The 15,231-nt window shown below is 42.5% G+C and overlaps 1 protein-coding gene and 1 long non-coding RNA gene across 2 annotated transcripts in view; one reads left to right on the top strand and one right to left on the bottom strand.

The window, feature by feature from the left end:
- Positions 1–7: 7 nt before the first annotated feature.
- Positions 8–11,210, bottom strand: LOC144679506 (uncharacterized). Its single transcript, XR_013576354.1, has 2 exons — positions 10,766–11,210; positions 8–210 (listed from the first exon to the last, which is right to left on the bottom strand). It is a non-coding gene; the product is annotated as an uncharacterized LOC144679506 (long non-coding RNA).
- Positions 11,211–11,444: 234 nt separating this feature from the next.
- The window catches only part of bmp6 (bone morphogenetic protein 6), a 127,391-nt gene continuing 123,604 nt past the window's right edge, over positions 11,445–15,231 (top strand). Inside the window, exon 1 of the mRNA XM_078539942.1 lies at positions 11,445–12,065. Within this exon, the coding sequence (XP_078396068.1) occupies positions 11,633–12,065 (433 nt within the window). The 5' untranslated portion in view covers positions 11,445–11,632. The remainder of the gene's footprint in view (positions 12,066–15,231) is intronic.

The following is a 15,231-nucleotide window of genomic DNA, read 5'->3' as shown; positions in this document are numbered from 1 at the left end:
AAATAGCAATTGTTGATAGATCAATTATTAATTTTAAATTGGAGATTGATTAAAATTTTTGTTAACCAAAGGCATAAAGGGATATGGGTTACACATCAGCCACAATCTAATTGAATGGTGGAATAGGCTTGAAGGGCTATATGGCCTCCTCCTGTTCCTATGTTCATAAATCATATCTTCCTACGATACATTCAGTAGATCAGGCAGCATCTGTGGAGAAAGAAGCAATGTTAGACTCTCTTTGAATTCTGTTCCTCTCTGCAGATGCTGTTTGGCTTGCTGAATGATTCCAGCATTTTCTGTTTTTATTTCAGGTTTCTAGCATCTGCAGCACTTGCAATTTCTTTAGGACTTAATTGAATTAACTGTCTAAAGTCAAGTATGATAAATTAATCCTCGATTGAGTGTCATTTGTTATTTTTACTTGTTTCTAAAAGCACTATTATGTTTGCAGATGGTACTTTAAATATTTATTTTATGTAAGCTGATGCTTGTCTCTCCAAGGATGATTGCTTACCATCTTGAAAATTGTCCAACACTTTTCCTATTACCCAGTGTTCATATCAAATACTCCAGGCAGCTACAGACCAGATAGAAAGTAAAGCGTCCTTTACTCAGCATGAATAACGTGTCTTAAGAAAGCATATCTTATGTGTCAGGGAAAATGCCGGAATCTGTTTCTGTTTCCTGGCTAATTCAAAGCATGCTGGAAGATGACTCTTTGAAACCTGGTAAGTCTTGGGTCTTTTTTTCTTTCCTTAAACCACGTTGAGAGTCTCGCAAGTGAAAGCGCCGAATCAATGCCAAATAATGGACAGCTTTGTGCTGTTGGCTTGTACCCAAGAATAGTTGGGTTGAGGCGGCCAAAAGTATTTTGCACTGGACGCCTCCAGTCAGCAGAAAGAGAGGCAATCTTCATTCCAACAGTTTGATTTTGAAACTGGGCCTCTCACTGAGGCACATAGCTTTTTCCCTCAGTACATAAGGACATAAGAAATAGGAACAGGAGAAGACCATATGGCCCTCAAGTCTGTCCCACCATTCAATAAGATCATGGCTGATCTTCCGCCTCAGTTCCACTTTCCCACTCACCACCCCCCCCATACCCCTTGATTCCCTGAGAAGTTAAAAATCTGTCCTTCTCAGCCCTAAATATATTCAACATCTACTGGTTCCCCTTTATCTACCCTATTAGTTACTTCCTGAACAAACTCCAATAAATTTGTCAAACATGATTTGCCTTATGTAAAACAATGTTGACTTTTTCTGACCTCACTATGATTTCTTACTAAGCGCAATGTTAAGACTTCTTCGATAAGAGATTCCCTGACAACTGATGTCTGGCTAACTGACCTGTAGTTCCCTGTTTTCTCTCTCCCTCCTTTCTTGCAGAGTGGAGTTACATGTGCTAGCTTCCAATCTCCTGGGACCATTCTAGAACCTAGGGAATTTTGGAAAATCATAAGCGCATCCGCTATCTCTGCAGCTACTTCTATTAGAACTCTAGAATGTAGGCCATCAGGTCCTGGGTATTTATCAAGATTTTAGTCTAAGTTTCTCCAATGCTTTTTCTCTGATGACATTAATTACCTTAAGTTCCTCACTCTTTTTGACCTCTTGGTTACCCCTCTATTTCTGGCATGTAATTCATGTCTTCTACAGTGAAGACAGACACAAAATATTTGTTCAACATCTCTGCCATTTCCTTATTCTCCATGATGATGTCTCCTGTCTCTGCCTCTAAGGGACCAATATTTACTTCAGCTGCTCTCCTCCTTTTCACATACTTGTAACAGCTGTTACAGTCTGTTTTTAAATTCCTTGTAGTTTACTCTCACATTCTATTATTTCCCCTTTTATCAACTTTTTGGATGGGTCCTTTGCTGGTTTCTAAAACATGTCTATTCCTCAGGCTTACGTCTATTCCTTGCCACATTATAAGTCTCTTCTTTTAATCTAATACTATCCTTAACTTCCTGAGTAAGCCAGAAATGGAGCTTTCTTGCTGAGTTTTTGTTGTTCAATGGAATGTATTTTTGTTGAACATGTTACATACCGAGCATAATATAGTTAAATATATTGTCCAACAATTATTTTTGGACCAATGATGTATTGGCTCTGTAAATATTTTTCTGGAAGGCTTCAATTTGTTGGGATCCAAGCAGTTAGCTGGGATCTTGCCTGCTAGTAATCCTGCCCACTCATCCCACTAAAGTTAGAAAGATCAGGCACAGTGGCCAGATGCTGACCTCTATTGAGGAACCACTTAAAGATTAAAAATTTTGAGTGGCTGATATTTTGGGGTTCAGACTCTAGTCCTTGCCTAATCCCAAGGTGGGCCCCACGCCAGCCCTGTTGGCGAGACATGCCTGCTGAGGCCTGGTGTACCTCGTTGCTAAGCTGATTCATGACTGAAGGCCCTCAACCAGAAACCCCTGTCTTAGGGAGGCCTCCCTCTCTCCTGCGTCAGAGACTTACCCGACAAGAACTTGCCCAGCAGCCGGCTCGCTAAAAAAATCTGCATCCCATTGAAGTTTCTGGCTATTCTGGCAGACTTCCACAGAAGTCACAGCAAGAGTTTTCCAGCACAGCCAAGGAATTCCGATCCCAAAGTTGTTCTTATTTTAAACAGACTGACATTAGTCCTAGGTGCCAGTAATTCAGATTTTTTTTGCTTCAGTTTCTCCATTCAGCTACTTGAAACAGGAGAGAGAGAGAGAGAGAGAGAGAGTGCAGAACCCTGGAGATCAGTAAGCTTGGAAAATTCTGTTTAAAGGCTGATATTTATTAATTGTGCTGCAGTGCTGCTTTGATGCAACTCAGTGCCATCAGGCAGAAGCTGTTAAATGGAAATAAGCCACATTAGCCCAGCAAGGAAAAATTCCAAGGCAGCCCACCCCAGATTGTTCTTGTGCACTATACAGTGGCTACCTGAAATTCAACATAGGCAAACACTTGGAAGGTGGGTCATTTTGGTTCCTGCTCCTGAATTACGGTCTGCGGAGACGCAAATGGAGAAGTGCAAAATAAAGATATAAAAGGGAAATAAATATACTGTATAATTTTTTTCTCATACTTTCGGTATAAATGAATAACACTGTTGGTACTTTTATGATAAAATGTATACTATTGTAAAGATTGTGCTTCAAGTATTTAGTCACATTTCAATAAGCAAATGAGATTCTTGTAAAGCAGAATTGATAGTTGGTACCTCCATATTTCTGACACAAATTGTGGTAGTTTAATGTTGTCTGAATTAGAAACTTACCGGTGCATTAAAACTACTGTGAAAGTGTGTTAATGAGCAACAACTCATGTTTTTATCCATATCTGATAGTTTTCATATAACTAAATGTACTTGCAGTTGCAAATTTGTATATTATTCACTTTGTTCAGCTGCCAGATATGATGAAAGTCACTGTTTTTAATTACTGCCAGCAATTGAATGTAATTAAGTGATGATCCATGTATTAATTATGCTTTGCACCTTGTGTTGATGTGCTAGGTATTCTGAGGCAGGACAGTGGAAGTGGGACAAACTGGGTCTGTGGGTTTAGGTCCTGTTTCTACAGCTACTGCAGCAAAAATAAAATGCCATGTACCTGCCACAACCATCAAAGTTCATACATTATCTGTAACACAATAGGCTATGATAAAGAAGAAATGATAAAGAAGACACACGGGAAGCCCACCACCTCCAAGTTCCCGTCCAGCCACACGCTATCCTGATTTGGAACTGTATCGCCTGTATCCTTCACTGTCGCTGGGTCAAAATCCTCAAACTCCCTTTCCTAACAGCACTGTGGGTGTACCTACACCACATGGACTGCAGCGGTTCAAGAAGAGGGCTCACCACCACCTTCTCAAGGGCAATTAGGGATGTGTAACAAATGCTGGCCTTGCCAGCGACGCTCACTCCCCATAAAACTATTTTTAAACAATTCTGGCAAACTATGCAAAATGACATGGCACTAGAAAATAAAATCAATGATTATCTGCAAGACCAAAATTGCTCAAGTTTATGGTATTAAGGTATATTGGGGTGGAATCAAGTATCAGGAAAGTGTGCAATATGAATAATCTTTCTTAACAAATTCCACTTTAATCATATTGTGGAAAATCTCTGTGTTTGTGGTCACATTGCTGCTCCACTTCAACTACTTAATTTTCCTTCATTGCTTCTTCGAACACTGTTCCCCTTTATAACACTACTCTATCTGTCCCAGTGCAGTCACTGCCTTTTCTTAAACTACTGTTCCTCCCATGCCACTCTTGTTCCCCTCCTATTTATCAGTGAGAGCCGCATTGTCTTCAGCAGCATCGTCTGGAGGTGCTAGTTCAGACTGCATGGTGTTAGCACCCAAGTCTGCCTCTGTCATCTGCACCAATTCCAGGGTTTTGCCAATCCTATATCAGTGACTAAATGACACATCAAAGGTACTTCATTGGCTGTCACTGGGCCACGATGGTACTAGCTAGAGCTGAACAGAGTAGATTCAGATTTATTGACATTGAGCTGTAGGATGCTACAACTCACCCAGGAATTGATGTCAGGCAAGCAGTTAAATAGTACAAGAGCAGAAGAAAGACTTGCACTAAAATAGCACCTTTCACTACCTCAGGAACAAAAGTGGTAGTTTAATGTCTTCTGAAATAGAAACTTACTGGTGCATTAAAACTAATGTGAAAGTGTGTCAACCAGAACAACTCATGTTTTTATCCATATCTGATAGTTTTCAGATAACTAAATGTACCTGCAGTTGCAAATTTGTATATAACTCACTTGGTTCAGCATGCCCCGGCAGCCCATAGCCACTGTCTGCCAGTCAACAGCAATTGCTCTAACCCTTTAAGCCATCTTTCTTTCTTTACTGCCACTTTCTTTTTAGGCCAATGGATGCTAATTTTCTCAAACAATTGCTTTGCTTATGCAGCTGTTTATCAAAAGTTTACTAAACTCCTGAACTACATTCACTGCATTTCTTCCAAAACATTCTATCACATTTTTCCCCTTTGAAATTCTCTTTTTCCAGAACCATTTAACTTTGTTCCCCTTTTTCCCTGTTTTCAGTCACATCCCAACTGACTTCCTCATGCTTGATGTCCACCTCATCTTTGCTGTAAAGTGCTATGGGATGTATTGTGTTAACCTGTGCTTTGGTTTGCTACTTTCATGTCCTGCATTCTAAGGAAGAAGCACACTTCAAACAGTAGCTGTAGTCAAATGAAGAAAGACAATTTGATCATTAGTGCAAGAAAAACTTAAACTCAATTCCTGTTTGCCAAAGTTTTGTGAATATACACAGATCAATACAGAGGTTCCGTGAAGGAACATGTCATTATCACTTGGACTGTTTGATTGAGAGGGGATGGGAATCATTCTTGTATGATGCCAAACTGTTTACACCAGTTCTAACCATTCCAATGAAATGCAGTTTTCTAAGTGATTTGAGTCACATTTGGCATAGTTATTAACAGATTTTTGCTTGACTTTGAAAGTCATCCTTCTATTTGGACTTGGGTCAAGTACAAGTTACCATCTTATCCCACTAAAGTTGTTGAGCGTTACAGTATTAAGCATAAGTAAATACTGCTTATAATTTTTGGAACTCAAACAACACAAAAGATGCCACAGTATCATTGCTATAGCGTCTGGCTCTAGGTTAGTTTTATAAGTTCGAGAAATAGATGTAGATAATTTATTGTAGTAACATGGTAACATGGTAAATAAATTAAAGGGATCTGATGAATTGCAAGGTTGGGATTGTCAATTAAATTCATTCTAAAAGTGCATGCTTATAATCTTTTTGCAAGTTAAAATGATTCAAGCTATAAGAAATAATGAACAGTATTGCGATTTGACAACCATCTAGAACCAATTTATTTTGCATTACTGCAGCAAAGGTTGAAATGTAAATGTGAAATTGGGTGTCTGAAAGTTTTTAATATATTTAAAGCATTATGTGTCTGTGTCCATAAATAGTTTAGCTAGCAATTTTAAGTTATTTTTATTACTGTGCACAAATATATTATAAGCAAATTACATGGTTCAATTGTCAGTGATTATATTATAACTAAAAGTATAGTGGATAGTTGAAGTAGCAATTGCTGTTGCTAAGCTTTTCAGCAGCTTCAAAGAGCTTACTGGGGGAGATGACAGCAATGTGCAACATTAGGTGTTTTAAGAATGGAGAAACCTGCATAAAATGCCGGACTGGCATAAAATTTTAAACCACAAGAATGTTGGTTGGAAGAAGTGGAAGAAGTTATATTGATTGGGGAGGTGGTGGCATAATGGTATTGTCACTGGACTAGTGACCCAGAGTAATGCTTCGGGGACCCGTGTTCAAATCCTGCCATGGTGGAATTTGAATTCAATCAAAATCTGGAATTATAAGTCTAACCATGACCATGAAACCATTGTTGATTGTTATAACAACCCATCTGGATCACTAATGTCCTTTAGGAAAGGAAATCAGTTGTCCTTTCCTGGTCTCCTTTCCTGGTCTGGCCTACGTGTGACTCCAGACCCACTGCAATGTGGTTGACTCTTAAATGCCCTCTAAGCAAGGGCAATTAGAGATGGGCAATAAATGCTGGTCTAGCTAGTGATGCCCACATCTAATGAATAAAAAAAAAGGTTCAATTTGGTTGATTGTTGGTGCAGGGGTAGAATGGTTATTTGCCAACTTGTCTGAATTACTCAACCTGGAAGTGCTTTATGTGAATAATAAAAGCAGAAAGTGCTGGAAAATCGCAGCAGGTCTGACAGCATCTGCAGTGAGAGAAACAGAGTTTGAGTCCAATATGATTCTTTGTTCCAATTTCAGATCCCCAGCATCTGCAGTATTTTGCTTTAATTTTAGTGCTTTATGTTAATGTTGGGTCTCAAACGTAACCCAATCCCATAAACAAGGTGCTTACTAAGGCAGAAAGAAATTGGTTGAGGCATAGAAGAACCAAACAGTTCTTAGCTCTGAAGAAGAGTCATACGGACTCAAAACGCTAACTCTGTTTATCTCTCCGCAGACGCTGTCAGACCTGCTGAGTTTTTCCAGTATTTTCTGTTTTTAATTTCAAACGACTCTTAGGTTTGTAGATCCCAATCTGGATGGTAGTACAGCTCATCAAACCAGACTTCAGTTGTGTGACAAGACTAGAGAAGTTGGGATTGTTCTCCTTAGAATAGATGGGGCTAAAGGGAGATTATTAATTAATCGAGGTATTCAAAATTATGATGGGTTTAAATAAAGTAAGGCAAAATTATTTCTACTGGCAGTTGATCAAACAGCAGAGTACACAGATTGAAGGGAATTGCAATGGAATCAGGAGGGAGATGCAGAGAGGTGTTTTAATGCAGTGAGTTGTTGTGATCTGGAATGCACTGCCTGAAAAGCTGGTGGAAACAGAGTCAATAATAACTTTCAAAAGGGAATTGGAAAAAAACTTCAAAGCTATGGGGAATGAGCAGGAGAGAGGGACTCATCAGCTAATTCTTTGCAGGAGTTGCCAAAGGCACAATGGGCCAAATGGCTTTCTTCTATGCTGTATGAGGTGAGGACATTATTCTCTGCTCTGATGGTCCTTGCAGTAAAATATCCTGTTAATGCTTCTGCCTATAATTTATAATTGAGAAAGCAACCCGCTAAAGACCATAGGGTGGTTTTTGGTTATCACTGCAGTGATTCCAATAGAATGAGAAGCCAGGCGATTTCTATAGCAGGTGGACAACCCACTCTGTCAAATGACCATCTGGACAGCAAAGGTAAACATCTACCCCCAACCCTCCACACCTTGACTATCCTGGTCAGAACACCTCCACTTGTGTCCCAAGTGAATGCTGGAAATGTGCAGCATAACCATCAGTGCCTGAATAGGGAAAAGACAGGTTAATGCTTTCTGGTGAGATGTCCTGTCAGAAACATTTCTCTTCCCTGATAGATCTTCGCTGGTTTACTGATCTCCGTGTATGCACAGTTACTAAATATGAAAGAAAACACTTGCATTTATATAGCGCCTCTTTGAAGCACAGGAGGTCCCAAAGCCCTTTACAACCAATGAAGTACTTTTAAAGTGTAGTCACTGTTGTGATATAGGAAATTTGCACACAGTGAGATCCCACAAACAGCAGTGTTTTTGTGATGCTGTTTGGGGCATAAATATTGGTCAAGACATCCGGACATACAAGATGGAGCCATGGGATTATTTTTGGCGTCCATCTGTTAGTGCAGGCAGGGCCCATTTTACACCTCATCTGAAAGAGGGCACCTCCGACTGTGCAGCATCTCCTCTGCCCTGCACTGGGGTGTCAGCCTAGATTTTTGTGCTCAAGTGGTGCAGTGGGACTTGAAGGCTGACCTTCTCACTCACACCGGAGTGCTGCTAACTGAACCAGGGCTGAGGCTTTTCATTTTGGTGCAGGTATAAAACTTGATGGGCAGAATTTTGCTGTTGGCGAGCAAGGGCCGGGGCCCGCACGCCAACGCGCAAAATGATGCGGGATGAAGTCAGGTGGAACCCCCGATGTCACCGCGCCCCATTTAAATTTTCAGGAAGGTGGGGGCGCAGCAAAATCAGCTGCAGGCCCGCCGAACTGTCAATGGCCAATTGAGGCCATTGACAGGATCATTTATACAATTAAAGGAACTGCCCGTCCAACCTTAAGGTTGGCGGGTCAGCCAGGAACCCCGGCGGGGAATAGAAAAAACATGAAACCTCATCCAGCGGCGGGATGAGGTTTCATGTAGGGTTTAAAAATTTTTAATAAAGTTATTATGTAAATTATGAACATGTCCCATCTCATGAGGGGTACATGTTAGGGAATTTTTTTTTTTCTATTTTTAATATTTTTCAACGTGGAAGCGATCTCCCTGAGGCTGCACTTTGTCTCAGGGAGGTGTGCGCTCTTTCATGTGCATGCGCGAAAGGGCGCATTCTTGCTTTTGGAGATTCCCCCCTCCCGCCTGCACAGGAAGCACATAGCGTTTCCCGCAGGACATCACGCTGGGCGGGCCTTAATTGGCCCTCCCACGTAAAATGGCGGCGGGGCCCGCTTCTCCGGCGGGGATCGGCTCCCCGCCCGCCGGAGATTGGGTCGGATCCGCCCGCCCGACAGGCAGAAAATTCTGCCTGATGAGTTTGGTTTAAATTGGCGCATTTATTGGTGTTTAAATATGCTAAAGTCTGTGCAAAAAAAAAACAAAATTGCCAATGTTGGTATTAGCTGATAACCTGCGAGCTATTCAGACTCATGGCGATATCTTGATAACCATATTTAAATCGCGTGTTCCCCTTTCAGCTGGGTTGCTAAGTCTAAATGATTTTTAAGAGGCACACAACTCTGCTTTTCCTGACTGAATCTCCAGGTGGCGTCCCAAGAAGAGGAATTTCCATGTGAAACCCCAGCTGTCACAAAAGCTGTGAAGCAAGTGATGGAATGTAGAAGAACCTAGTTTTATGTTTTAGAAATGTTTAGAAATGAAATCACTAAAGTCAAAGCAAAACACTATGGATTCTGGAAATCTGAGATAAAAGCAGAAAGTGCTGGAAAAACTCAGCAGGTCTGGCAGCATTCGTGGAGAGGGAAACAGAGTTAATGTTTCAAGCCCAACATGACTCCTCTTCAGGTACACCTTCCGTTTTTATTTTGAGTTGATAGCACGTTGGAGTTTGAATAACTCCTTGTTGAAAGCGAACTATATGAAATTCTGTACTGGTTCAATCCCAGCGTCAGTCTTTTTTAGTCAACTATCTAACATACTTAAGGTAGCTGGTACCCCCCGTGCATGTTACACGTTTATTTGGTTTTATATTTAAATTAACCAACGCTCATTTATTTTATGAATTATTTAATAATGCAAAGACACATAACCGTTTACTAAATGATATAAGCAAAATACTGCGGATGCTGGAAATCTGAAATAAAAACAGAAAATGCTGGAAGAACTCAGCAGGTCTGGCAGCATCTGTGGGGAGAGAAACAGACTCTGGTGGGACTCGAACCTACAACCTTTGAATCTCTTATACAACAGCAGCTAGAAATCCAACACGCTATCCGTTGCGCCACAGAGAGAAACAGAGTTAACATTTCGAGTCTGTATGACTTCTTCAGAGCTGAAGAGAAGTAGAAATGTGATGGATTTTATACTGTTTAAGAGGGGGTGGAGCAAAATAGAAGGTCAGGGATAGGTGGGAGCTCAGGAGAGATTGACAAAGATGTCATGGGCACAAGATAAAGGGAGTGTTAATGATAGTGCTAAAGATTAAAGAAGGTGCTGATAGTGGCATAAAGGTAAGATAGCAGAATGTGTTAATAGCAGAACAAGGGTCAGCGCACAACATAGAAACAAGTGACAGATGGCCCTGTGGGGGAAGGGGAAGGGGATGGGGTAAAAGGCTTAAAAAATGAAATTATGAAAAATTAAAAAATATGAAAATAAATACAAATTTAAAAATTGGATTAAAAAGGGTCAAGATGGAGGAGGGAGTTAATGGTCTGAAGTTGTTAAACTCAACGTTAAGTCTGGAAGGCTGTAAAGTGCCTAATTGGAAGTTGAGGGGCTGTTCCTCCAGTTTGCATTGGGCTTCGGATATGTGGGCATTAAAGGTGGTACGTTGAAATGATAAGCGACAGGAGAGCAATATGTGCATCGTATAAAGCGCCGATGATGCGTAATGGGTTGAATAAAACATTTACAGCATAGGAGCAGGTCCAGGAGCATTGAAGATCGCCTCAACAGCTTCAAAGCTGCATTGTAATCCTTACCTGTTTCTGCAAAAGCATTTTCACTGGCCAGCTGGTATATTCGGGAAAAAAAAAATCCCTCATTTCATCCCCGCGCAGAAATAAACAGTGCTAGACTGAACATTTCCGGTGAAAATACTCTGTCCCATTATCATGGAGCAAGGAATGCAGTAGATAACCGCTAAAATAACATTCAGTTAATAGCCAACTCGGAAAGCTGCGCCCTGCTTATGAATGTTTGATTTAAAACGGATGTAGTGACTCCCAAAGACAATATAAATTCCGAATCTAACGCTCCTTAAACACATCCAAAACTTAGAGAATTAAAATTAGAGAAGTTCATGAACTTTAGAAGACAACTCAGCACTTCAAGCAGAATTCTGTGTAGCTCCTGAACAAATTGCTCGGAAAAAGATACGTGCAACGTTTAAGTACTGTAACTTCACAAACATTTATTTCCCTTGGAACTGCGAGTAAAACCACCCCCCCCACACACACACACACAGAGAAAGAGAGAGACACTAACAGCAGCCAGACTGATGAATGGGGAGGAGAGGGGAGCGCAGCAAAAATCCCCGCCTCCGCTGGGCGCAGATGGAACGCTGTGTCGACCATCTGGGCTGTCAATCAGGTGACGTAACAAAGGGTTTGGAGTGTTACCTGCTGCGAGGTTCGAATCGTTCATTCACAAGATGTGAGCAGCAGGGACCGTGTGTAAGAGAGAGCGCGCCATACACAGGGACTCACTGGAAGGCTGCAGCTAGAGTGCTCGCGTCTATTTATTTATATATATATATAAAAAAATCATATTTATATTAAATAGAAAAGCGTTTTTGTTTCCCCCCCCCCCACCCCCACACCCAAAGTTTTGAATTCTGTCGGTTCACAATGCGCTGGACAATGGGAACACTTTCAATGGAGCAGGGAGTCGGGTTGCTGTGGAGTGGCTGCCTGCTGCTGGAGTGGCTGTCGGTGGCGGCGGGCAGCCTGCTGCTGGACACCGGCGACATGCACTCGAGCTTCGTGCACCGGCGCCTGAAGCAGCACGAGAAGAGGGACATGCAGCGGGAGATCCTCTCCATCCTGGGGCTACCCCACCGGCCCCGACCGCACTCGCACGGCAAGCAGAACTCTGCGCCGCTCTTCATGCTCGACCTGTACAATGCCATGTCCACCGGGGGGGGAGAGGAGGAGGAGGAGGGCGAGGGCTTCTCGCCCCGCTACAGAGCCGTGTTCACCACGCAGAGCCCGCCGCTGGCCAGCTTACAGGACAGCACCTTCCTCAACCAGGCCGACATGGTCATGAGTTTTGTGAACCTGGGTAAGGCGAAACTTTCTCCTCTTATCTTCTCTGTGCAAGCTTTTTGAAATGCTCCCCCTCCACCATCACTTTTGGTTCGTAAAGCAGATGATGAGGGAGAGGATCATTCATTTTTCCTCCTAGAATGGGGCTGGAGGCAGAAGAAGGCTTCGCTTATCTCTCTCTCTCTCTCCCTCTCTGTCTGTTGGGGCGATCTTATCAGAAAGTACTTCTCGGTGCCAGACACTAAACCTGTGTGGATGGATTGTTCCTGCCCGAAATCCATAGAACAGACGTGGCCCGCATTACCACAGAACACTTGGAACACACTCACGCTTCATTGTGTGCTATCCGTGTGTAGTGGTTAAGACATGTGTTTTCAGGACTACCTTTGGTGTTGAGGGTTCTGTAACCCGGCCTGTTGTTGGGTCTTTGAATGAAGTGTGTGTAGTGAATGCAATTGCAAGTACTTGGATGCTATTTAAAAAAAAAACATGTATAGTCTATATTTAAGCATGCATTCTTCGAAACCTCCAACCTTGCTGGATTTTTAATTTAATCGCGCACTTGTGAGGCCTCAGTAGCCTCAGTCCCCCCCCCTAAAGTGCCTATTCTGTGCCGCGCGAAAGCAAAGTATTGAACTGCAAGTGTGACACACGCAAGATGGTCCTTTTTTAAAAAAAATTTGTATAATGTTTAGAAGATATTTGACTGACGGACTGCAATGGCACCTGTCGCCCATGTCAACGTTAGACAAAACAAGGCGAACAGTCCTTACTCGAGATTCGGACTTCATTCATAAATTGGATTTGTGGGGTGGCGGGGGGAAAACTGAAGCAACGGAGCAGAATGCAAGAGTGTAAAGTCCCCGAGATGCTGCACACCTCGCACCTGCGAGATTTTGATAGCTGGAATGTACCTTGGAGGGTAATTAGCTGCAAACATGCCATTAACCTAGTGAGCGACCCAAGGAAAAAAAAAATATATAACATCTCCCTCTGCTCTAATGTGAACCTCGGTTCCGTCTGACTGTAGTTTTTTTTTCTTGGCACTGCTCTGGGAACTTAGCTGGGAGTATATTAGTCAGAGCTTTCTAAACAAAATATTGACACCAAATTCTTTGTTTATTCGCCTTAAATCTTGGGTTGACATGTGGGTCCCCAGTCGTTCCAGTTACTGGGTCCCGAGGCGGAAGAAGATTTTTTTTTAAAAAAAAGCATTGGTTAATGATGGTGGCTGGTATAATCTGCACGTTAAAACAGGTCCCTGTGGAGTGGATAGTATTTACCTGCAGTCATAACAGCTCTTGCTCAATAAAGTTGGCGTGCTTTGGGAGGGGTGGGGGAGAGAAACAGTTAACTGGTTCATATCAGTGACAGCAACTAACATGATCGTCTTAATAGTGCTCACTTCCACTTGGTAAATACTGGTCTGCTGATTATAATGGGTGAGGGTAGAGTTCATGGCTTTTTGTGAAGCACATCAACCGCTGTTTGGCACTTGCTTCACATCGTCCCACATCTGAGTGGGGTTACGTCAAATTAGTGCAATTAATGAATACGTAGATAATGAATACGCTGATATTTGATCACAGTTGCACAACTTAAAACCCTCGAATTTCTGCAGCAATAATGATTCATCGTCGCACTGGGGCCCACTCGTTTGTGGCTCAGAAGGCAAGGCTTGCATTTTTATAGCTCCTTTCGTGACCACAGGGCGCCTCGGTGTTCCACAGCTCGATAAAGTACTTTTTCTTGAGCTGTAGTCACTGTTTTGTGAGGGAGGTCAGTTTGCACACCACAAGCTCCCGTGGCCAGCAATGTGACAACGGCCGGGTGATCTGTTTCTGTGATGTTGGTCGAGGGGTGAATAGTGGCCAAGGTCACTGGGGAGAACGCCCCTGTTCTGCAAAGTAGCGCCACGGGATCTCTTGTGTCCACTTGAGAGGGCAGATGGGGCATCTCATGAAGTCTCGTCTGAAAGACAGATGTATGTTCGATGCCATGTGGTTCTCCCCATTCATTATGGCCACAACGTTTAACAGCTGGTTCTTGCTGCTCTCAGTTGCCCGGGAACCCAGGCTGTGGTATGACAAGAGGCTGCAGAAATCCAGCGTTAAGCTGGTAATTCCCTGTTATCTCTGAAATTTGTATCCACACCGCTTCTCTTAAAGGGCATTGGTTCAGGTCGAGGGCTGATACAATGTGAATCCGTTCCACTCGACCCAGTGGCTAACAATGGGTCAGGTTCCCAACAATTCCCCTTGTGCCTCCAAACAACAGACAGGAAATGTGTGCACCTTGGATGGTGCTGGAGCTGTCGTAAGTGTAACCTTGGACCTGGGAAGTCGTGAGATGTAGAACCATCGTCCTTGTGCAGAGACGTATCCTTGTTGCTTTCTGTTTCAGCTGGCTGGTTGATGTGACTGTGCACCCTATTATTTTGATGCAGGTGTTGTGCCCATGTGATGTGCCAGTGGGATGCACACTGGGCAGCTTTTTCAATAAATCAACAAGAAATGTTAGCACCTGGGAGAATAAACACAGTGAATAAGATGTCTGGGACAGTTACAAGCAATAATACACTCCAGGGAGTTAGGAGGCTCCTAAAGCAAGAGTGTGAAGCATAACCAAGCAGTTTGCCTGGGAGTATTATGTACATTCCCTCTCTCGTTCTTTATAATTCAGCATTTGAGAGAACAGGCAATTCATTGTTTTAACCAATGGCGTTAGTATCTTGCACTGTCAGTTTTAGGCAATTAATTTAATACTGATGATTTTGGTCACTGGGAACACCGAAGTAAATGCAGCTCGACACTCAATGTTCTAGTCGTCAAGGGGAAACTAATTTCATGGCCGTTTGTATAGACCAGCAATGCAGTTTGTTCAATATGGACATTCCCTGAACGAGTACAGTCACCATGTTGCATGCATGAGTTTGTTTTGCCTTGAGAAGTGGTTAAGTGTGTGGGTGGGAGGGAGTGGGGCAGGGGGGCAATTTGGAAACTTAAAAAAAAACTTGTGTTTGTATCATGTTCTTTACAACCATCACCGAATACCTCAGTGGTTTAAAGCCAATGAAGTACTTTTGAAGTGTAGTGTAGGAAATGTGGTGGCTGATCTGCACACAGCAAGATCCCGCAAACTGCCATGTGATAATGACCCGGCAACCTGTTCTTTTGTGATGT

The sequence above is a fragment of the Cetorhinus maximus genome, chromosome 4, assembly GCF_964194155.1.
Source record: "Cetorhinus maximus chromosome 4, sCetMax3.hap1.1, whole genome shotgun sequence".
Taxonomy (NCBI): Eukaryota; Metazoa; Chordata; class Chondrichthyes; order Lamniformes; family Cetorhinidae; genus Cetorhinus; species Cetorhinus maximus.
Note: the sequence above shows the minus strand (reverse complement) of the source record. Positions and strands in the feature narration are given on the sequence as shown.